Source organism: Ylistrum balloti, unplaced genomic scaffold, assembly GCF_031769215.1.
Source record: "Ylistrum balloti isolate Yb309-2 unplaced genomic scaffold, AGI_CSIRO_Ybal_v1 Utg371090, whole genome shotgun sequence".
In the NCBI taxonomy this organism is placed as follows: domain Eukaryota; kingdom Metazoa; phylum Mollusca; class Bivalvia; order Pectinida; family Pectinidae; genus Ylistrum; species Ylistrum balloti.
In genome coordinates, this window is record NW_026782601.1 from 255,176 (window position 1) to 279,568 (window position 24,393).

General features: G+C 36.9%; 2 protein-coding genes across 2 annotated transcripts in view; one reads left to right on the forward strand and one right to left on the reverse strand.

Moving 5' to 3' along the window:
* LOC132560646 (piwi-like protein 1) overlaps positions 1 to 11,177 on the forward strand; it is a 30,079-nt gene extending 18,902 nt beyond the window's left edge. The window contains exons 17-19 of the mRNA XM_060225310.1: positions 6,576 to 6,701; positions 7,130 to 7,277; positions 9,223 to 11,177. Coding sequence (XP_060081293.1) covers positions 6,576 to 6,701; positions 7,130 to 7,277; positions 9,223 to 9,339 — 391 coding nt within the window. The 3' untranslated portion in view covers positions 9,340 to 11,177. The remainder of the gene's footprint in view (positions 1 to 6,575; positions 6,702 to 7,129; positions 7,278 to 9,222) is intronic.
* A 1,410-nt stretch (positions 11,178 to 12,587) lies between these two features.
* On the reverse strand, positions 12,588 to 13,100 carry LOC132560650 (uncharacterized). The gene has a single exon (XM_060225315.1). It carries the CDS (start codon positions 13,098 to 13,100, stop codon positions 12,588 to 12,590), a length of 513 nt encoding a protein of 170 aa, XP_060081298.1.
* Between the last annotated feature and the right edge of the window lie 11,293 nt (positions 13,101 to 24,393).

The window sequence follows — 24,393 nt, forward strand, 5'->3', positions numbered from 1 at the left end:
GATCAACGGTTTTCATCATGGGCGAGGGAATTTAAAGGTGACAAACACATGGCAAACTGCATTGTGTGTAATAAACTGATTGACCTCGGCAAGATGGGAGAACATGCTCTGCTCTCGCACATGAACAGTAAAAAACATAAGTCTATCTCACAGTCAGCTGTTCCTATGTCGGGCCCAAGATTAACCGATTTTTTCAAAGAAACTGAAACAAAGGGTAAATGTACGGGAAGCAAAGAGGATGAAATTGATTTCAATATCCCAGCCCCTCCCGAGAACGTTGGTACAGCTACAGTTGGTGGAAGTGGCCATGTGACTATGAGCGATTTTGTGGTACGTAATGACACTCTCCGCGCTGAGGTAATGTGGACTTTACATACTGTCACGCAACATTGTTCATTTAAATCAAATGATGACGTTTCAAAATTATTCCCCATCATGTTTGCAGATAGTGTTATCGCCAAAAAATTTACGTGTGGTGAACGGAAGTCTTCCTATTTGGCCTTGTTTGGCTTATCGGAACGCTTTAAAAAACAGTTGCTAAAAGATATTCGTGGATACTATACAGTGCTTTTTGACGAATCTCTTAACAAAAAGTCACAGACCAAGCAAATGGATGTACATGTGCGTTTTTGGGATGAAGAGGTGAACATGGTGAAAACAAGGTATTTTGATTCAGAATTTCTTGGCCATGCAACAGCAAATGATATGGTTAAGCATTTTATAGAAGGGGTTATTGATAGTGAACTGGATCCCAGTAAATTGATTCAGATTGGAATGGATGGGCCAAATGTGAATTGGAAATTTTATGAACAGATCTCAGATCAGTTGAAAAAAGACTTCAGTAACACATTATTGAACATAGGCTCCTGTGGACTGCACATTATTCATAACAGTTTTAATACTGGAGGTATAGCTAGTGGTTGGCGTGTTGATTCACTTCTTGCAAGTATCTACTACCTATACAAAGATTCCCCAGCAAGGCGAGAAGACTTCAGAAAAATGGTTGAATCAGATGGAAGGAATTTAATGCCTCTTAAGTTTTGCAACCATAGATGGCTGGAAAATGAGCCCGTGGCTAAAAGAGCTTCAGAGATATGGCCAAGCTTGGTTAAGTATGTATCAGAGATGGAATCTAAGAAGAAGTCTCAACAACCTTCCTGTAACTCTTACGTTGAAGGAGTTCACTAAGGACAAGTTCATCTTAACAAAGCTAGAATTCTTCAGACTAGTGGCAAATATCTTACAGCCGTTCCTTGCATTTTATCAGACGGACAAGCCTGTTCTCCCATTCATGGTTAATGATTTAGCTTCACTACTCAGGAGTCTTTTACGAAAGTTATAAAACCTGATATTTTAGAACAGTGCGACAATTTAGATAAACTCTCCAAAATTGATGTAGCAAAGAAGGAAAATCTTGTAAGTTACAACAAAGTTGACATTGGTATTGCCACAGAGGCAGCTCTCAGGAAAGCCAAGGCAGATGATCGAGGCAAGAAACTGTCAGAGAAAGATGTCATGGAATTCAAGATGGAAGCCAGACAATATCTTTGTGAAACTTGTCAAAAGATATTACTGAAATGTCCAATTTCATATTCTTTGGTTAGGAATTTGTCAGCACTTGACCCAGGGGAAATGGCTTCTAACCCCAGTATATGCAGATCTAAATTCAAGAAAGTACTTGTGTGCTTAAGAAGTGCTGGAAAAATTCATGACAATTGTGATCAGATTGATGAACAATATAATCAGTTTGTTGACTCTGTAAGCTCAATTGGATGTGAAAAGTTTACTGGTTTTTCAAGAAACAGTGATAGACTTGACACATTTTTCGCTGAACACTTGTCAACAGATCAGTACAGAGAACTTCTCCAAGTTGTGAAGATGGTGCTGATAATGTCCCATGGACAAGTGTGTGTAGAACGGGGATTCTCGGTCAACAAGGAGGTAGAAGCTGTGAACATGAAAAACAAAACATTAGTTGCCCAAAGGCAAATATGTGACTATGTGAAATCTAAGGGGGGCATTCTAAATGTTCCAGTTACAAAGGAACTCTTACTTGCAGCTGGGAGTGCTAGACAAAAATGTGAGAGATTCCTGGAAGAAGAGAGAAAAAAGATGCAGACTTTAGAGCAAGGAGAAAAAAGAAAATCTGTACTAGATGAGATAGACACTTTAAAGAAAAAGAAACAAAGGCTTGCCTCTGATATTAAAGACTTGAACACAAAGGCAGATGCCCTTGCAGAGCAGGCCGAGAAAAAAGGACAATTGTCATTAGTCACTCAGTCAAATTGTATGAGGAAGAGGTCGAAAGAGAAGGTGGCAGAGTTAAAGCAAGTAGAGGACAGTATTACAGAAAAAGTGGAGTCTCTGAAAAACTGACTACACTAGAACTACAGTATTGGTATAATATATATTTAAGGTCAGCATTGATATTGATGTATTTGTTATATGCTGGGAAATTATAGTACAAATTATAGTAATTAGTGTCCCAAATCTACCTGTTTTTCTTTGTTCAAAGAAGTTTAAATGGCCCTTGAATTTCGACAAAAAATTCTTGAAAAACCCTTAAAATTTATCAGCAGTCATCTGTATGAACCCTGTTCTCAATCTCGGACAGTCTTGGTATTTATGTCTGGTACCTGATAGTCTGTATTAATTGGTTAGGCCCTGCATTATGGACATTGTAAATGTATTGCAGTTAGATAAGATGCTTTGTTCTTGGTATCAGGCAATAGAGAGATTGTTTGGTAAACTGTACGTAACGTCCAGCCCTCTATTTGTGCACCAAGCCTAACAAGTTTGATGTCCATCATCCATCCGTATGTCAGCTACTAGTTCTGGTCTGAAGCATTCTTGGGCGAAGGGGAAACGATGCTCTATTAATTTTGGGTCTCGAAGCGCAGAGGCAGTGGGGGCAAGATCTATTATAGGGGAAATAGAACAAATTAGTCCTTTTTCCGCGGGAATGGGAGGATTCTGTCTCAATTTGATCTGAAGCATGAATGATTTTCCTGAAACGCCCCCTTTTTTCTGGCATCGTGCATTGTAAACCTTTTAACATTCTCAACTTCTGGAAAACTCCTGAATTGATTTCAGTGAAATTTTACAAAAACCTTTCATGGCCAAAGGCACTCGTAAATTGTAAATTATGTGGTCCCTGACCCATAGGAGCCCGAGAGGCAGGGCCAAAAAGAGTCAAATTGATTGAAACTTCAAAAATATTCTTCTCAAATTGCAGATTTGGCAAAATCAAATATTCTTGATGAATTGAAAGGCATTAAGATGCATTACCAAAATTGTAAATTTCATGACCTCATTGTTTTCCCTTGGGAGGGAATAAAATTAACTCTTGGTTATATAGGAAAATTAAGTTTTTAGCATATTTTGTTTATTTTCTTTCAGTAATAGTTTAAACTTTGTTAGAATTTTTAGTATGAGCAGACAGTTTCATGAGAGGTGCTTATTGACCTCAACTGATCCCCTGGGGACTGAGGGGCGGGGCCAAAAGTTGGTCACATTGATGACTTGATAAGATGCACATAATGACCTTGGCTGACAGCCAGGTGCTGATAGGCAGACAGTTTCATGAGAGGTGCTTATTGACCTCAACTGATCCCCTGGGGACTGAGGGGCGGGGCCAAAAGTTGGTCACATTGATGACTTGATAAGATGCACATAATGACCTTGGCTGACAGCCAGGTGCTGATAGGCAGGGCAAAAAATGGGTCGCATTTCAGAGATGTTCTACTGTACCTGGATGAAAGTTTTGATATCGGAAAATCAAATATTGAGTGTAATTTCTTTTAATTCAAGCTTGGTTAGAAGCCTTACATGGAACAGCAGTTGATGTTATGTACAATTTACATTTGCATTATGTGTAGAATGTAATTAAAGTTACCTGTTTTTAATAAAATCATTTTTAGCCCACCATCATCAGATGGTGGGGTATTCAAATCGCCCTGCGTCCGTGGTCCGTCCGTCCATAAACAATTCTTGTTACCGCTATTTCTGGGAAAGTACTGGATGGATCTTTTTCAAATTTCATATGCAGTTTCCCCTTGGTCCCTAGTTGTGCAATGTACCTTTTTTGGACTGATTTGAATTCAAGACGGCCGACAGGCAGCCATCTTGGATTTTGGAAGTAAAAGTTTGTTACCGCTATTTCTGGGAAAGTATTGGATGGATCTTTCTTAAATTTCATATGCAGGATCCCTTTGGACCCTAGTTGTGCATTATACCTTTTTTGGACTGATTCAAATTCAAGATGGCTGACAGATGGCCATCTTGGATTTTGGAAGTAAAAGTTTGTTATCGCTATTTCTGGGAAAGTACTGGATGGATCTTTTTCACATTTCATATGCAGGTTCCCCTTGGTCCCTAGTTCAAGAACTGAAAACATCCTCAAATGGTGGGCGCCAAGATCCCTCTGGGATCTCTTGTTATGACATGTTACAATAAACATTGTGACTCTAGTGACCGTTAGAGCCTTAGGCCTCTTTCTATTTATCTAGATCAAGTTTAATGCTTTTTGGCAGTTTTTAATTTTTAGATAAATGATATAACCAGATAAATACAGCATGCTTACCATTCCCCTGTCATATACATAGAGATTACACAACGAGTGGTTGTTGGATACGCCGTTTATTTCACTTTCGTAAGTTATTTTTTAAAAGTTACAAAAGACACTCACTAAAGTTCGTGTCTTTTGTAACTTTTAAAAAATAACTAACTCGAGTGAAATAAATGCCGTATCCAACAACCACTCGTTGTGTAATCTGTTTCTACCATTCTTATTTCAAGATCACAGGCGGTAGGCTAAGACCAATACATGTATACGTGTGTAAACAATTTGCTGACATATGCAAATGTGGCGTAGATATATCACTCAGAGTAAAAAGGCTCCAATTAATATTCAAAAATATGTATGGTGGTAAATAATTTATTTCTTTATCATTTTCACAATTTTAAAGTTTACACATAATAACACAATGACGATTAGTTGTCTTGTAAACTTGAACTGTCTATACAATTGTAGAAAATCGCGGACTATATTAGGCGCGCTTTTATACAGACACATATAGTGGTGTCGTCTGGTTCCCACCGGAAACTTCAAACTCAATCACTGTCAGAATCAGAGTACAGCACCCTTGGTCTGGGACGTTTATAGACGTTTGTATTGTTAATGTTTATTGTTAATGAACCACCGTGAATATGACATGCAAATACTGAAGTAAGGGCACCGGTGGGATTTGCAGACACAGTTGATACAGGATTTTGAGGTCTGACGATGACTTCGCTTGCACTAGATGTGCTATTAGCTCTAGTGAAATGCCTGTCACCAATATGGTCCAAGCATGACGATATCGCTCTTGAAATCATCCAGTGCTGGTTTGTGTTTAAAGTTGAGTAACTGTTGATACTGTGGATATTCTTGTGAACGGAAATCTGGAGGATGCAGGGAATTACATAATAAGGCAACGTTTTATAGGACCAATGGAAGTAGAGATCTAGTTATTGTCTACTCTAAGCCTGACAGTGATGCATTGCCCTGTATTATGAAAGCAAATTTTTTTTTATAAATTTATATTAGTGTTAAACTGTGGGATTTAATTTCTTTAAACAAGGTAAGTGTTCATTTACTCGTAACGATTATAGGCCCTAATGATCAAGTTGAGATATTTCAATGTGAAAATAGTCATTGAGTTTTTGTACAAGATACTTCCTGGCACTATGGTTTGTCAGTCTTTTTCCATTATTGTTACTCCCAGACTTGTTCATCAGACCTGGTTATATAAAAAAACAGGCATAAATCTAAACTCTGAATATGAACTGAATAAATAAAAGCAATTTAATCTAGGCCTATATATGAACCATTCCGACATCCGAAATAATTTTTAAAAATTATGACTTTGGGCTGGAATTATGCTCAAAAGATTAATTTTGGCTTCAATCGACTAAAATTATGAAAAGGCTACAATGTTAGGCCTAGGTGTAAGCAAGTGCAACATTACAAATGCATTGTACTACTATGTATCAATGACGTAAGCTGACGTAAAAGGGGCGGAGTATAAGCATTTGTAAACATACAGGCTAACACTGACAAGCCGGTATCACGTCGAAACGATACCTGGCTTCTGTAACAGTCTTTCCCCAATTAAGCTCTATTTGGAAATGATCAAACCCATCATTATTATCTGCTTTTGAAATTGCCCGGATTACACCCTTTTCCCCATCACATAGCCTTACTTTATCACCTACATTCTCCTCAAGCGTATCCAGTTCAGCCATGTTGACAGCAGACGATATTTAACAAATTGCACGTGGAACAAATCTCGCGAGTGAAAAAGGTAGTTCAGGTCAAAGTTCACCGATCATTTATCCAGAAGGCCATATACCACTAGTGGAATATCACTTATATTTATCCAACACCCACCATATTTACACAATGGCCTGAGAGTGGAATAAATTAAAGTAGAATGGTAGAAATGAGCAAATTTATATTCTGGAACAATAATGATTGTTTATAGTGCTCAAAGATAAACCTGACCTGTTTTATCAGTAATCTTCATTTATTGCAGTGTCAAGATTGCAGTTGTGGTAGTAAAAAAGAGGATCAATAGCAGATTCTTTGCAAAGGCTGGAAGAACATATACTAACCCTGTTCCAGGGACTGTCATTGACACAGAGGTCACCAAACCAGAATGGTAAGGAGTAGATTTGATTTGATGTGTGTAAACATGAAAACATAAAGGGGTAGGGGGTATGATACATTTTAGTGCTGTTTACTCAAAAACAGAGAGGGAGAGGCAAGAGCTAAAATTGTATAATTGTTTTCTAGAATGTTATTGGAAACTTTCATTACATTTCAAAGCTTCAGAGAATTCTTCTGATAGTTGGTCTTAACCTGATAATTGTTTTACTGTTTAGTTAATAGGTTGTGATCACTGGTTCAAACATTTTCTATTTTATTTGTTTTAACCTTCCCTGCCCAATGAAAACACATTGAATGTTGAAGAAAATATTGAACCAGTTGACAGAAAAAAGTGTTTAAAGGGGAAAAAATAGTAGCTTTAATTTTACTGTACATTTGTTTGACTTGGTTGAAAGTTGATGTGTTTCTATTTGTAATTAGGTTTGACTTCTTCCTGGTGTCACAATCAGTGCGACAAGGAACAGTAACTCCAACACATTTTAATGTCATTTTTGACACCACTGGATTGAAGCCAGATCATATGCAGAGGTTGACATATAAAATGACTCATCTCTACTACAACTGGCCGGTATGTTATGCTTATTGATATTAACCAGGGGAGAAAATGTTATTAGAGCTAATGCTTATAAGATAAAACTCGTTTACTGTGCCTTTTTTTTTTTTTTTTTCTTCTGTATTTTGCCCACCATCCTCAAATGGTGGGCTATTCATATGGCCCCATGTCTCTGGTCCGTCATTTATCGGTCGGTAAACAAATTTTGTTATCACTTTTTCTTGACAAGTACTGGTTGGATCTTTCTTATAATTTCACATGTGTGTTCCTCTTGGTCCCTAGTTATGCCTGTTTGAGAGAGGGTTGTTATTGCTATTCCATAGGAAGTACTGAATGTATCTCTTATTTCCTATGAAGGTTCCCCTTTGTCCCTAGTTGTGCCCATTTGATTTTAGAACTGGTCAGAAAAGCAAAATGGCTTTCAGGCAATGGTCTTGACAGATAAGGAATATCATTGCTATATCTGCGAAGGAATGTTCATTTTTATGATTAAACGCAAAAACAGAGAAAAGAAGGGAAAAGATCCAACTGACAAAGAGCAAATAAAGATCACACAATGGTGGGTGCCAAGAGCCCATTGGGATCCCCCTGGGCCAGATGGGAGGGACCCAACAGAGAAAATTTAGCCCTCAATAGATTTGGTTCATTTTCATATCAATGCTTGGCACCATCAACAATTTATTTGGATCATTGGTTCTATGATATAGTTGGAGTCTAGTCCCTCCCCATGACATTATATCTTTGAAGCCATTGAGATTACTATCCCATAACTTGATAGCATTGTTGGTCATCAAGAGATTAACAATTAATGTCTGTCCCCATTCAAAGGGAATTTGAAGCTGTATCTGTGGATTGAGGCTCATCAGGGAAAATATTTTCCTTCATGAGAAATGTAAAGTTTTGCATTATAAACTTCAATAACCAGGTAAACAATACGGGCTCCCTGGGCCTGTTGTCTTCAAATTTGATATTTTGCCTTGGATCAATGTGATCTTAGAGGTTTTTAATATTGGTCATAATCGGCCAGTATTTGCCAGAGTTGCTTGACTTGAAAAAGATTTAATAGATATTTTCTTTGTTGTTGTCAAATACTTTTTATACGCCCGTCTATTATGGTATGGCACTGTCCGTCCAGTGTCCATCGTAAACTTTTATTTGTCCGGAGATCTCCTACATTTTTCAGCCGATCTTTATGAAACTTGGTAGGCTTAATCACCATGATATGAAGTTGTGTTTTCCTGAACAGGGTATCAATTTGGTGATTTCAACAAAAGTTATGGCCCTTTGTTTATTTCACTATAGAAATCTTGTCTAGAGATCTCCTCCAACATTTTTCAGGCGATCTTTATGAAACTTGGTAGGCTTAATTACCATGATATGAAATTGTGTTTTCCTGAATGGGGCTTTGATTAGATGATTTGAATAAGAGTTATGCCCCTTTGCTGTTTTGGATATTCACGGGCATGTTTTATTCTGCTTTGCGGTACTCTTGTTAAGTTTTGCAGCAAGAATTGAATAGTATATAATGGTTTATAATATCAGTAAGATTTTGGTTAGTTTGATATCGCTCAAAATCTTCAAAGATTTGCCAATAACAGGACAATGAACTCCAGGATTAATGGACTGTATTTAAATTTTGTATTGCATTATATTAGTGAAATCTCAAATAGGGCTATTGGATTTTAATGATGCAAAAAAATGGTAAAAAAACTGGGTAAAAATAACGAGTGCCCTGCTTAGTTGGCAATCTAAAATATATGTTGAGTATTCTCATAGTTTCCTTGCCTATCAGTAATCTTATATACTTAAAATACTTTTTCTTAATTAAGACATGCACTCATTCCTTTTGATATTGAGCTTTCTCTTGATTGTACCTAATATTTCTGTTTTGATGTAAGGCCTTTCCGCCTCTATGAATTGCATATTCTTGACCTTTTTTTTTTTTTTTGTTTCTTCTAAGGGAACCATCAGAGTGCCTGCACCATGCCAATATGCGCACAAGCTTGCCTTCCTGGTAGGACAATCAATCCACAAGGAGCCGTCCTTTGACCTTGCTGATCGTCTCTACTTCCTATAAAAACCTACAATTAGTGTTACAAGAAATTTTTGGAAAGGATGTTTCAAGTCAAAACAGAAACAGAACGACAACATCCCTTTCAATAACACTTGATACATTTTATTAATCATCACATGTGTTCTTTGTGAAGTATGATCTGTTTTATTGCAAATAAGGATCAAGTCTCCTATACTAGTCCAAGTGAAAGTGACACAGTTAATCAGCCATTGTAGTCCTTTGATACATCTTAGAGTGTTAATTCCATTTTAACCAAAATACATGACTGGAATATTTTGATAATTGATATTAATGATACTTGTGTTTAAAGGACTTCAAAAAACACGACTTGGGACACAGGTTTTTGATATTAATATAGGATGTGAATTTGTCGGTCGTGTAAACTTCTCTTGAAGAACAACTACGCAAACCTGTCATAATTCAAAAGATCTCTCTTTTTTTTTTTTTTTTTATGATAACAAAGGTGGGAACAGGGTTATAATCATGGGATTTAAATTTGGCATAAACTAATGCTCAATGTTAATGATTTCAAGAATGGCAGATGAGATAAATCATCATATTGTTAAGAATGAACGTCAATGTGTTGATATTTTGTTTATGAATGTGTTGAGTGACAAGCAATTTGTTTCCATTAATGCAACATTCCGCCCTTTAGGTAGGTGGTATGAACATTTCACCAAGGATATGATTCCTCATGTTGCAAGATGGCATTCAATTTAAGAGATAAAATTGCCATCTACAGTTGAAAACATCTAGGTGAAATCTGTACCATTATATTATATTTATCCCAGAATCAGATACTCACTTCCAACCAAAATATTCAATATGCATACATTTTTTTACATGAAGCATTTATTACCAACCCAGGTATGAGGAGGGTTGATTTATACCAGTCTTCTCAATAAAATGGTAGCAAAATTGTGCAATATTACAAGGGTTGTAATTGTTAATCTTTGAAGTGTAATACATGACAACTGATATTTAGCAATTATGCAAACAACATGTTTGAAGTTTTATTAAGGCTTGATGACCTATAGCTATCTTGCTTCCGCCAGGTGCCATCAGCCGTCCGCCATGCGTAAACTTTTGACATTTCAAACTTCTTCTTTTCAAGTCCCTTCAGTGGGATTGAGCTCAAACTTGGCTGAAGTAAGATTTCCTTCAAAGTAGAAAAAATAACCCTTCTCCCTGCTGAAAGTTTTTTGTAGTCAGATGACCAGTAAGGCCCTTGGACATCTTGTTAATAGAAGAGACAAAGTGTAAATATTTATTTTTGAAAGATTTGTGGTATGTATTGATTGTGTATACTTGAGAAAGTGTGCCTTCAGATTTCACTTGTATCATCATTTATCATTTCATGCGAAAAGTTACCCAAATTATTAGAGATTAACCATTGAGTGACATAATTACACATAGAGACCTGGACATGGTATATCAAGCATTTTCTTAAAAATGGAAGAGGACAAAAATATAGTGTGATAGTGAGAGTGTAGAAGTCAGTGTGTCAGCATTTCATACTTGATTCAATTTCTTTTTTTTTCTTTTACTTTTTTTTTTAGATAACATTATTTAATTTTTTTCAGGTTTTTATAAGGTCATTACAAGCGGCAAATTTTTATGACACTAATACAATAATGATTCACACAAAATAGTTTTCTCCCTCTAAATTCAGTCATATCAATTTTTGAACAGATGTACAGAACAGACATGAATAGTATTCATGAAATCATCACTTTTCTACAGTATTTTTTTATTTCTTAGTTATGGATTAACTTGTATTAATCAAAATATAGACATAACACTTTTTTATCAATGAGTCAATAAAGATTAGATGTTTTATACAAAAGAAGAAAATTCCTTTAAAAAAATATACTGTTATAACTTGTTCATGTTGAAAAATTAAAAAGTGAAAAACACACGTGTTTTTTTTTGTTTTTTTGTGTCTCAAATCTTCAGAGACTGTTTGACATTATAGCTTTCATGGGATGCATCACATTTTGCTAGTCCAGTAACTATTGACTTCTAGCATGTTAACCACTATTTGATTACTGCCAAGATTTTTTAGCTCATCATTGTTGGGCTCTTCCAATCACCCTGTGACTGGTCTATATGTAAACAATTTTATTAATTTTTCTTGAGAAGTACTGCATTGATCTCCCTAAAATTTCATACGGCCCCTAGGTATACCGTCTTGATAAAAATTAGAATGGCTGATGGGCGATCATCTTGGATTTTACAATGAATTTTGATATCACTCTCTCTGAAGAAGTACAGGATAACTTTCAGAAAAACGGAATGGATCAACTTGGATTTAAACAATGAAAGATTGAATTTGGGACTGACCAGAAAAATTAAATGGCCGACTGGTGGTTATAATCTTTGGTTTTGACAAAGAAAGTTCCTTATCGCTAATTCTTGTGACTAACTTGATGGATCACTCAAATTTCATATGTAGGTTTCCCTTGATCCCTGTCTTTGGAACTGATCAGAAAAACGGAATGACTGACAGGTGGTCATCTTGAATTTTACCTAGTAAAGTTTATCGCTATTTCTTAAAAAGTTTTGATGAATCTGTGACAAATTTCAAATGTATGATCCCCTTGGTCCCTAGTTATGCCCGTTTGATTTTGGAACTGCCCAGAAAAAAAAGAAATTGTCTGACAGGTGACCATCTATCTGGCAGTTGATTTTCATCGCTATTTCTGCAAAAGAATGTTCAAATTTTATGTCATCTAAGAGTTTCATGACCTATTGCAATCACCTTTCGTCAAGCGTCGTCTGTCGTGCGTCATAAACAATTTACATTTTCGACTTTCGTAATAGCCAAAAGGCCCAAGGTCAATTCCTGAGAAACTATTTCCGCTACTTCTACTGCTGGCAATGCAGCACACAGTTCCAAGCGAGGTATCATATGACCTTGCTTAGGGGCAACTTTTGATTTCCATAATACAAACCCGGCATGGATTTTGTTGTCAGAATCTTTGGCTTTAAGGTAAGCGACAGCAGCCACAGCATTTACAGAGGCATCACAAAAGACGTGTAATTCTTGTTTCACGACCTCATCCTTCTTCACGTTGTTGTATGCCCTTGATATTTTCACTGATTCCAGGTCATGCAGGCTTCTCTGCCATATATTCCATTCTGACTTAAAATCTTCCGATAAAGACTCATCCCAGTCAGTGGTAGTGGACATCATATTGTGGAGCAACACTTTTCCTTAGATCGTTACTGGTGCAGCAAAACCCAGCAGATCACGTAGTAGCCAAAACTCCGTGTCTTGTATATGGTTTATAGCCAATGTCTATTTGGAAAGTAAATGAGTCATTTGCAATATCCCATTGGCGACCTAGACTTCTCTGGAGAGGGGTCGTGTCTTCTTGTATGCCTTTATCACTAATATCCTTCGCGATATCCTCTGCACTGAATGCATCAAGAACTTTTGGATTGTTTGATGCAATTTTATGAAGTCGGATATTGCCATTGTCCTTGAGAGTGTGTTGGGTTCTTTTTACCAAGGAGATGGCTGAATCCACATCATCACACGTCAGTCCATCGTCTACATAGAAATTCCTTTGAACAAACTCCTTAATGTCATCTGAGGCATCCTCCACCACCTTCCTTAATCCAAAGGTAGCTACAGCTGGTGACGGCTGGTTAGTTTCTGTTTGAATTTCCGTGCAGCCTATGATGACGCGTGTATTTGGAAATTTCTCCTTGAACACATCTGGCATATTAGCATCAATCACTTCTCGAGTAGTCCACATCACCAAAAAGGATAATATAACATCTTATTAAACAATACATTTGTTCACATTTTTGCCACACGCCGTAGTGGAGATACAAAACCTATATGCTAAATCTTCCAGAAGTAGGCCTAACCTCAAACGCATCAGCACTAATAAAAATTCATCAATTACCTTGAGAGACCTTGGTCTACCAACTAGTGATCCTGTAGCTCTCCCTGTGCCTTCATCTGCATCCAAAGCGATTTCCTCAAATAGTGTATCAAATACAACCCTGTTAGGAATTCCACAATAGAAACATAGTTTCTGGTCATCATTCTTAATACCTTCATATGTGAGTTGTGGGAGATGAACCTGTATGCCAATTTCACTTGTTTGAATAGAGTCAATCTGTGTGCAGTTCATTTGTAGAGATGACACTTCATCCGTTTGGGTGCATGCATCTGATACATCAACATGAGACTGAGTAGCTTGGTGGCGTATAACAGATAATGATGGTAAATCACTGTAGTAATCATGTAGATGCAAAGAACTTTCTAATATTGAAGCTGACTCGGTGAAGAATGTGGAAACACCATTATCTTCATTTTGGCTGGTAGAAGATCCCTCATCAGATTCAACATGAACACATCTTGAAAAGGTGAAGTCATCTTTCAAGATCTCAGACACTTGTTCTTGATTTTTATCTAACTTCTACAATGAAAATAATTTAATTCAATATAACTTCAGATTGAAATTTATACTACGGAAATGGTATATACTGAACAATTATTCCTCATAAGTGTTCTTACTTCTTCAATTAACCTATTTAATTTCTATAAGTTTTAATTAGCAAAATTGATTAATAATATCTACTTCTGGACCTTTTTATTAGTACATGGATGGTCTTGGGTTGTGTAACTTATGTATGCAAGGAATGCTAAATGAATAAAATGTAAGTTAAACAAATGTAATTGAGGATCATATATAAATCATACATAGTAAATATTCTTTTCTAATTTTCATTTTTTTTTAAATTTATATCCTGTAATGAAAAATTCTTGCATACCAGGGAACATATCCCATAATTCTTTCTCTCAGGTAAAAATCATCTGTACCTGTTATGTACCTTTGATATTTTAGAACAGACATATTGAATTTCACACACACCTGAAGTTTCTTAATGAGCTATCCCCACCATTGATGATTGGGAGAGTTCAAATGTTATCTCAGGGGTACTTGGTTAGTAACATAATATATGCAGAGGTAACCCCTGCCAGGTAAATATACCTGAGACTGATCAGTTAAACTAACATTGGGCTGGAAAGTGGCCCATGACTCTGTGTATTATACACTAGTAAATTAACACCTGGCCCATGACACTGTGTATTATACACTAGTCAAGTAACACCTGGCCCATGACACTGTATTATACACTAGTAAATTAACACCTGGCCCATGACACTGTGTATTATACACTAGTAAATTAACACCTGGCCCATGACACTGTATTATACACTAGTAAATTAACACCTGGCCCATGACACTGTGTATTATACACTAGTAAATTAACACCTGGCCCATGACTCTGTGTATTATACACTAGTAAATTAACACCTGGCTGACCATCAATGACACCTGTGGCTATACATGTGGTGTTAATAAAAGGAACTGATTTATGATAAATATAAGTATATGATGCAGATTTTTAATAACCCTGGTCGAGAGTCACGTTATTATTGATATGTATGAGCCAGAACCCGCTCGCGCCCCTATCATATAATATACAAATAAAACAGAGGGAAGATAACAATTACTGTAATATAAAAAAAACATCGATCATCTAGGACAATGCTTAATGATTTTGTATCTGTAACAATTAATAGTTATAAGAATACTATTCGGGAACGAACTATAGAGAGAGTTTGGAGCCGGACGTGGAGACGGACAGAGCGTTAAAAATCAACATGTAATGCAATTGTTTATTTTGAGCCGGGTCGATTACCTCTTGTTAACCAACATTTATTAAGAATATCTAAATGTTGGTTTAAGCTGTTGAATTGTGATAATTGTATTGTGAATGAAGTTTATCAGTTTATGCTGAAAGAAACGGAAACAGATAACCCAAAGCAAACTTGGTTGTTATTTGTAAAGCAGAAATTATTCGAACTTGGTTTAGGCTACATCTGGATCAGGCAAACTCCTTCCGATAACATCCTATTATCATCAATTAAGCAACGCATAGACGATCAGGCTAAACAAAATCTATTTTGTCTAGTAAATGTGATCTCTACCGGTTCATGGTAGATGATTTTCACTTCAGTTTTATTTAACCAAATATTTACCAAAACAGCACAGAATTATTATCTCTAAACTTAGTTTATCAACTCATATACTAGCTATAGAAACTGGTAGATATAGAAATACTGATAGGACTAATAGACTTTGTAATAATTGTGACCTATTAGAAGTAGAAGATGAATTCCAATTTCTTTTTACCTGTCCTATACATTCTGATCTTAGGAGAAAATACATTAAAATTATTACTGGTATCAGCCATCTGTTTTCAAAGTTATAGAATTATTGAACACACATAATTTGGAAGATTTGAATTTACTGGGCAAATAAATTATTGAAGCGAACAAACGTAGAAGTATCTGATTATTAATTACAATAAACTGACATTTCTTTTTCCTTGTGTTTTTGTTGTTGTTGTTGATGATGATGATGATGATGATGACATTATTATTATTATTATGTTGATGATGATGTTGTTGATATTAAGATGGTGATGATTATGATGATGATGATAGAATGATGTAGATGTAGTTGGATGACGATGATGACGATGATGATGATGACGATGATGATGATGATGATGATGACGTCGATGATGATGATGATGATGCAGTTGGATGATGATGATGATGATGATGATGATGATGATGATGATATTATTATTATTATGTTGATGATGATGTTGATATTAAGATGGTGATGATTATGATGATGATGATGATGATGATAGAATTATGTAGATGTAGTTGGATGATGATGATGATGACGACGACGACGACGACGATGATGATGATATAATGAAGTATATGTAGTTGGATGATGATGATGATATAATGATGTAGATGTAGCTGGGTTGTCGGTACGTCTCATCATCAGGTATTAATGTAAATAATTGTAACAATGAAAATATAACTGTTTGTGTCTTATTGAATATTTGATAGAGTTTAAGTACGTTTTTGTTCCCATTTTACAAAAGATGTTTAATGCTGTTTTTAATGTCGGTTATTTCCCAAAAGTGTTATCTAATGCTTTGATTGTTCCAATATTTAAAAGTAGGGATACTTCTAATCCTGGTAACTATCGTGGAATCAGTTTGCTTAGTAACATGTTAAAACTTTTTACGGGAGTTTTGAACGCCAGGCTAGTGAAATGGGCGGGCGATTACAGTATAATTACTGATGTCCAGTTTGGTTTTCGCCCTGGGTTGGGCACAGTAGATGCCATATTTGCACTATATTCATTAATTAACAAATCCTTATCCAATAAGAAAAGGCTATATTGTTGTTTTGTTGACCTTAAGAAGGCCTTCGACTCGGTTGATAGGTGCAAGCTATGGTATAAGATTTCTAAGCTTGGGGTCAGAGGTAAACTTCTAGATGTGATTAAATCGTTGTACACTAATATTAAATCAAGTGGTAGACAGGAATGGTAGACAGGAATCTGTCGAGTTTTTTTGAAAACCAAACCGGAGTTTTACAAGGGGAAATTATTTCCCCGATTCTTTTTAGTATGTTTGTAAATGACTGTGAAATGGATTTCCTTAATAACGGCGTTAAGCCTTTTGAATTGCAAGAGTTGGCGTTATTTTACTCATGTACGCTGACGATATGGTGCTGTTCTCGGAAAGTGTTGAAGGTCTACAGCATATGCTGGACAATTTATTTTCATATACTAGTAAGTGGTCTATGTCGGTTAACGTTGAAAAAACAAAAATTGTGGTTTTTAGAAAGTCAGCAGTACTACTGGAAAATGAACAATGGCAGTATAATGGGGTAACACTTGAGTCTGTGAACTCCTTTTCTTACTTGGGAGTGAAACTTAATTATAATGGAAATTTTAACTTAACACAGAAACAGTTGGCCTCACAGGGTAGAAAGGCGCTTTTTTCGCTTAAGCGAGCCTGTAAGCCTATGTTGTTGAATTTTTTTACCTTGTTGTCACTTTTTGATACGTACGTTGGCAGTGTAGCTAACTACGCCTATGAGGTGTGGGGCTTTCACAAAGCACCGGATATTGAACAACTCCATCTTGATTTTTGTAAAAATATTTTAGGAGTGAGTAGAGCCACTCCAAACGCAATGATATATTTCGAACTTGGTAGATTTCCTCTTTTAATTTCTAGAAAAGTTCGAATTTTGAAATATTGGTGTAAGCTATTAAGTACAAACAACTGTATTTTAAAAGCATGTTATCAAGATATGTATCGGGAGTGTGACGCAAACCCACATTGTAGAAACTGGGTTATGTCTATTAAACACGAACTTGGTTCTCTCGGTATGTCTAATTATTAAACACCCAACAGTTTCTTGTTTTAGCAAGGCAGAGGCTCACTGGTATCTATAAACAGGATTGTGAAGCTTTTTTCGACACTACACCGAAGTGTCTGTTTTATAAACATATTGTTGATCATGTCTGCTTACAACCTCATTTAAGTAAATGCTTTCCGCTTAAATATAAAAAGGAAATTGTAAAATTTCGTCTGTCTTCACACAACCTTAATAGAAGCTGGAAGACACCGAAAAATCCCCCGTAACTTAATATTCTGCCCATTGTGTAAGTCCGACGTAGAGGATGAATTTCATTTTATTCTGAAATGTCACTTCTTCTCAGAGTTAAGATGTAAATATATCAAGACATACTATCGTAGGAAACCCTCTGTCTATAAATTAATCCTATTGTTATATTCTAAAGAATTAAATAAACTAGGAAAGTTCGTTTACTATGCAAATTTACTGCGATCCACTTTGATGACTAATAAATAGTCTATTGACATGTAATATTGTTCAATGTCTTTTTTGTAAAGATGTGGCCATGAATAATTACATTGTGCTATATTGATTATAGATGTACAAATTACGATATGTGTACATTTATTAATCATTAGATTATGCATACATATTAATTACATTAATTACTTGTGTGTGTATTTTCACACGAAGTTGACCTGTATTAATATTAATATAATTATATTGCTTTGTTATATATCGATGAGATGAATTGCTCAAGATGAATAAAGAATATGAATAGTGTGTATGATGTTGTTCCCGTGCCTGTACTATGTATTATATATATCATCATGTGTTATTATATGTTACCGATATGTTGTATAACTTAGGGAAATAAACTTGATTGACTGAACTTGAGACCTGCTCCACGATGGAGCGGTTCATTCTCACATACCAACATTCTGAAATTTACCTGTACTACCTGGTCAAGAAGTCAAATTTTACACCTGAGTGATTTTCAGCTATAGTCTCTTCTTTGACTTTATTCCTCCAGAAATGAAGAGTACATTACAAATTTAAGACAAAGAATCAGAAAATTAATACAAATATATAAGGTACATACAATATTAATGACAATTAGGAATAGTACTTAGACGAAAATAGCCATGGAAAAATATATGAAATGGGAAAATAATTTAGAGACAATAATGCAAAAACTATATATATATAAGAAGTAATCCATTTGAATGCAAATAAGAACATATACAGATTCACTGAAAAGTGAAATCAACAGCTTTAACCGAAAAGCAACAACACTCGTATGCAAACTTTGTGCAATATTCTTCACCTGGGAGTAGTTCCCGTACATCGTCAGGTATGTGTCCTAACATGATACAAATACAGTCCTGTCTTTCTAGATTATCTAGTGTGACGTACAGTTCAACGGGAAAATTGTTAACAATATTTGTGAAAAAATCATCACGCAAAGCAACCAAATCTGGATGATTACAATCAAGTAAGCAATGTGCTAGTGCGTCCGAAGACCTCCTATTACATTTGGCACATAGCAGCTCACAGTTTGGACTTATTAACCATAACTTTGCCACACTACTACAAATATGAGACTGATTCGAGGAAAGCTGTTTCCACAAAAACCACAGAGACGATGGGCGAAGTTCCCCGTGCAAATTTTGGAATCGATGAAAATCAGGACAGCTGAATAAGCGCTCATACCATTCTGATTGTTCATGGGAATGGATGACATTCCTGACAAGAAATTTCCAATACTTCTTAGAAGGGAAAGCAGACTCATTCAAAAACGAGTGTAAATACTCTTCTAAACCAAATTTATGAATTATAGACCAGATGTCGTATATGACTCCCTTAACACTTTTATATACACACATGTGTTTCTGAAACAACCGCAATAAAAATAGTTGTTTTACAGTGGTTGAAGATCTCAGGCGACATAAGGAACCAAAGAATTGGAGTTTAGACTGTTCTACCTTCGCCCTTAATGAAGTGAGCCCCAACATACCTAGTGCCATGTCAGAACGAGTTCTGAAAGGGAAACACTGGATAACTTTGGCACAAAAATGTTGGATGATTTCTAAACGTGACCAATCTTTTAGACTTAATGAAAACCACATTTCCGAGCCAATGAGGGGGTTTACCGACTTTCCTAATAGCCCTCCATTTAAAAAGGAAAAGCAAGAACTTCTAAATTTGTGGAGTATATTTTCGATATCTGGACGACCAAATTTGAATTTGTCTAGAAATATTCCCACGTGTGTGGTATGTTGGGATTCATTCACAGCCTCACTCCCCAGATACCAGTTACGTGAGGACCTGGCAAAGCTAGTTTTTGACTCGTTAAAAACTATAATACACGTTTTTGAGGCATTATACTTAAACCTCCATCTACAACTATACCTGTAACATATATTCATCAAAATATCCATATTACACTTGTTAAAGGATAGAAGTACAATATCGTCGGCCTGTGTCGGGCAAGTAACGTTTACATCTTCTATCATCAGGGATACATTTGAATTACATAATTCTTCCAACAGATCGTTTATGAATAGTGTATACAGCCATGGTGATAATATACTTCCCTGCCTAGTGCCTTGCTCTATAAGGAATGCATCAGAGACAAAACCTAGGTATACAACCGCACTTTGCATATCATGATACATAGAAGCTAATACTTTGATGAATTTAATATCAAACTGCAGATCAGATAATTTCATAAGCAATCCATTGTGCCAAACACAATCGAATGCCTTTGCTGCATCAAGAAAACAAGTGAATAATTTGTTATTTTGTTCACCGGCGTACGTGATCGTTTCATGTATCATGAAAGAGGTCATAGTGCTGCTAACATAAGGCTGAAAACCATTCTGTAGTGGATTAACGACAAAACGTTTGGTGGACTCAAGTCTCAACAGAAAAAGCTTCTCAAAAACCTTTAAAATTACAGGCAAAAGAGATATTGCACGGTAGCTATTCGGGTCACACTTAGGCTTGTTATTGCCTTTATATAGTGTAATGATTAGTCCCTTTTTAAAGCTTAAGGGAAAAAACTCATGAAACATAATAGCATTAAATAATTTCGTCAAACAGTGATACAGATGTTCACCTCCATTTATGAAGTGTTCATAAACTAAGTTGTCATGACCAGGTGCCTTACCTAACGGTAATTTCTTACAAATTGCTTTTACTTCATATGCTATAAAGCTTCTGAAATGTGATGATACTGAGGGCTGATCAAGAATAGTTTTCATTTTAGAGTCAACAAACACTTTGAAAGCGTCATCATAATCTGCGCTTTCAGATTTGTTATACAAATATGAAAAATATGTACCCCAGTGAACTACAAGTTCTTGTGGGTTTCGGACTGTCTGACCATCGAAAATCATCTCTGCACTCGCTGTGCCCTCACTACGTTTACAACGACGTTTTACTAGTGTCCAGAATGTTTGCTGATCTACCTCAGCCGCTTCTGCAACGTCATCATTCTGTTTCTGTAGATGTTCCTCTGACAGCCGACGATGAGCCCTACGAAAATTGCACTTTGCTTCTTTATACAGACGAAAGGATTCAGAGTTGTCACCCCGTGGACGACCAAGCTTAACCCAGACACAACGAAGATTCCACATTTTTTTATGTAGGTCCTTGAGTTGGCCTTTCCAATATGGTTTAAGGAACGTCCGAAATTTCTTTACAGGTAGAGATGTTAGGGAAGCCTCTTTAATCACTCCAACGAGATCAGATGTGAAGGTTTCAATTTCGTTACAAGTCGAAATATCACGTTCAACTAGACCTGAGACACGCAATAGACGTTCAACAGTATTACGATATACATCAGTGTTTCTATTGTTACCAGCTGTGATCCACTTGAAAGATGTTCTTTCCAAAGTGTTTGCGGAATTGGAGTTATGTAAAACTCCCTCTGGAGTACGTATGACAAAGAATATGGCTCTGTGATTAGAGACGTCAAGAAAACTGTCGTCAGAAGTTTTACACTCAGTGACCAGATCAATCTTTCCTGAGTCAACCATGACGTAGTCCACTAGGGAGCATGCGGTATCGTCACCATGCACATAGGAGTTTACAGGGCCAAGGCAAGTAAACAGTGTGTTGACAGCAGTTAACTGGTTCAGATCCAAGAAATGTTGCAGAGCAATGCCTTGAGGATTCGGACCGGTACTTACACGAGGACCACTCAGATGGGCATTAAAATCCCCTATAAATATAACAAATCCATCTGCAGAGAGTCTTGTGTACAGTTCATCGAGCTTGTCAACATATGAGCGGAACAAGTCCATTCCATAACGCATTGTTGGAAAATACACCTGGACTACATAAAAGACAGTATCCTCCATGACAACTTTAATTATCGCGATACGATCGTCATCAGAATCAATAACAACTGTCATATCGGATAGACGCTTGCGCCACATTAGCGCAACACCACCTTTACGCGTTCTTCTGTCAGCATGTGGATGTGAGGAGAAATCGCATATAACATGAGAATCATATGAATTGTGGATGCTCTGAAATAAGTGGCTGTTTTCCTCAAAGAGCCAGTGTTCCGATATGCCACATATGTCAACATCATGCCGATTCAGTGCGTTGTGGAGATGAAATCCAGACGACATAGTTCCTGTCGCGTTCCATGTCATAATGCGGAGATTTCCCATGCATAAAAGGGTAAATAGACAAAGAACGAATCCGTTCGTATTACGGTCATTCATTTTGACCGTGCTCTTCTGTACTCTGTGCACTCTCGCCATAGAACCGGGATTGACTCATCCACTTACGACATCGGACTCCCCCATGCCAGAAATCCCGCGATTTTGTTTTGGATGCATCACTGGATAAGATGTTGATTCGCGCAGACACGCAGTCACGCATACGACTTTTCAGGAGACGAAGAAATGTGTGGTCTTTCTCCTTGTGACACCAACAAAGCCGTTCATGTGCTTAGCTTCAGGTTCTTTTGGACTAGAGGAACGGCTCGGTTTTGATTCGCTTGCAGATGAGGTCACCGATTCCGCATAAGACTGTTCCTTGGGAGGACTTGGCACATGCTCTGGCATTGGCAAGTTGGATGTAGGTACAGATTCACCAGATACGACAGTCGCATTACTTTTACGCCCGGAGGACACACGTAAGGATTCAACAGGTGGGGCTATGGGCTGGGTCTGTGGGTCCGATGAGATAACTTGCTGTACAGTCACAGAATCATGAACATATCTACGGATACCGTTGATCTCTTTACCCAGCTCCTCGGCAAACACTGTAATCGCAGTATCAGCACAAGACTTGGCCCTGACTGGAGCTTCGGCGACAGAATGTTCCATGTCACGAATACGCGATTTAAGAGAAGAAACACAATCTTGAATAGAATTCACAAGGGATCTGTGAGAGGTGACGTCTCTTTCAACATTATCAATCTTTTCTTGGATTGAGCGAATATCATTGCGCGCAAAGTTACCGCTTGAAAAACGAGCATCATTGACGCGTTCTAGACTTAAACGAATATCGTTGATAGACTGAGTATAACTTGAAAGTTCGACCAAAGTAGATTTACGAAATTTCTCTAGTGACAGCGTTTTGGATGAAACCAAGTGTAACCGATCAGCGAGAGACTTAGACCCATGTTCAATGTCATCTGCAAACACCTTGTCAATCGTCTCACAGGAGGATTTGACATTTGAGAACAATGTCTGAATATCGGATTTCAACTGTTTCTGGTCAAGTATAACCGAATCAAGACGAGAATTAGTATTATCTTTGCTCATGCAATTGCTTGCGCATCAGGGCGATTTCAGTGCGAATAGAAGTGATATCATTGTTAGTGTCATCTGGAGGTTTATCGGGGACCTTTCCAAATTGTGAACGTGGTCTCTGAGAAAACACCTCATTAACTTCACCATCGGAATCACCGTTCAAAAACTGCTGAAGAATAAAACAGTCGCGAGCCAATTTAGATTGGGCCGAACTTCTGATGGTTGATTTCCGCGATATGAGATTACTGGACGGACAACCCTTTACGTGGCGTGCCCGGTCGTGCAATACCGACCTATACCAAAGCAACTTACTCTCCGAGTTGTCAGCAAGGAGCAAAATCTTTTGCAAATACTGTTCTCTAGGGAGGAGTATGAGCAGATTATCAAACTGGTCGGAATCATCTTCCATAACTGACTCAGAATTATTGGTGAGAACATAACAGTCAGAACGTTGTTCGCCTGGACAATCCGAATCGAGTCTTTAATTCAGTTTCATCAGGATCGTTCGAAAAGTCGCGAGCCATAACGTTGAGATACCCTTTGATGACCGTGAGGCAATTTGATCATAGAGGGTTGCAATGCGTTTATGTAAACCTTGATAGAATTACAAGCACAAATGTTCATGAAAGTCACCAGATATATAATACTATATACTAGATAAGGTTCTCATATCACGCGATAAAGCTGTAAACACATGTATATGATAAACAGCAAACGACACAGTTTGTGGGAACCTATTACACAGCGTGCGCGTCGAGTAAACTAATACAGGCGTGACCAGGTAAGATTTGTAATCACGCCTTCGATAAGGAAAACCCGTCACACCCGACAGACCACACTGTCGCGTGTTGTAAAATCAAACATACAATCAAAGTTCATTATTCCAAAGTTTTTTTTTTTGTAAAAAAATGAAGTCATACAGACGACCTTCAAAGCGAAAGGAACGATCTTACCAAATCTCGGGGCTCTGCAAATTCAAAAACAGACGAAGTGAGCATGAAAATGACGGAGCCC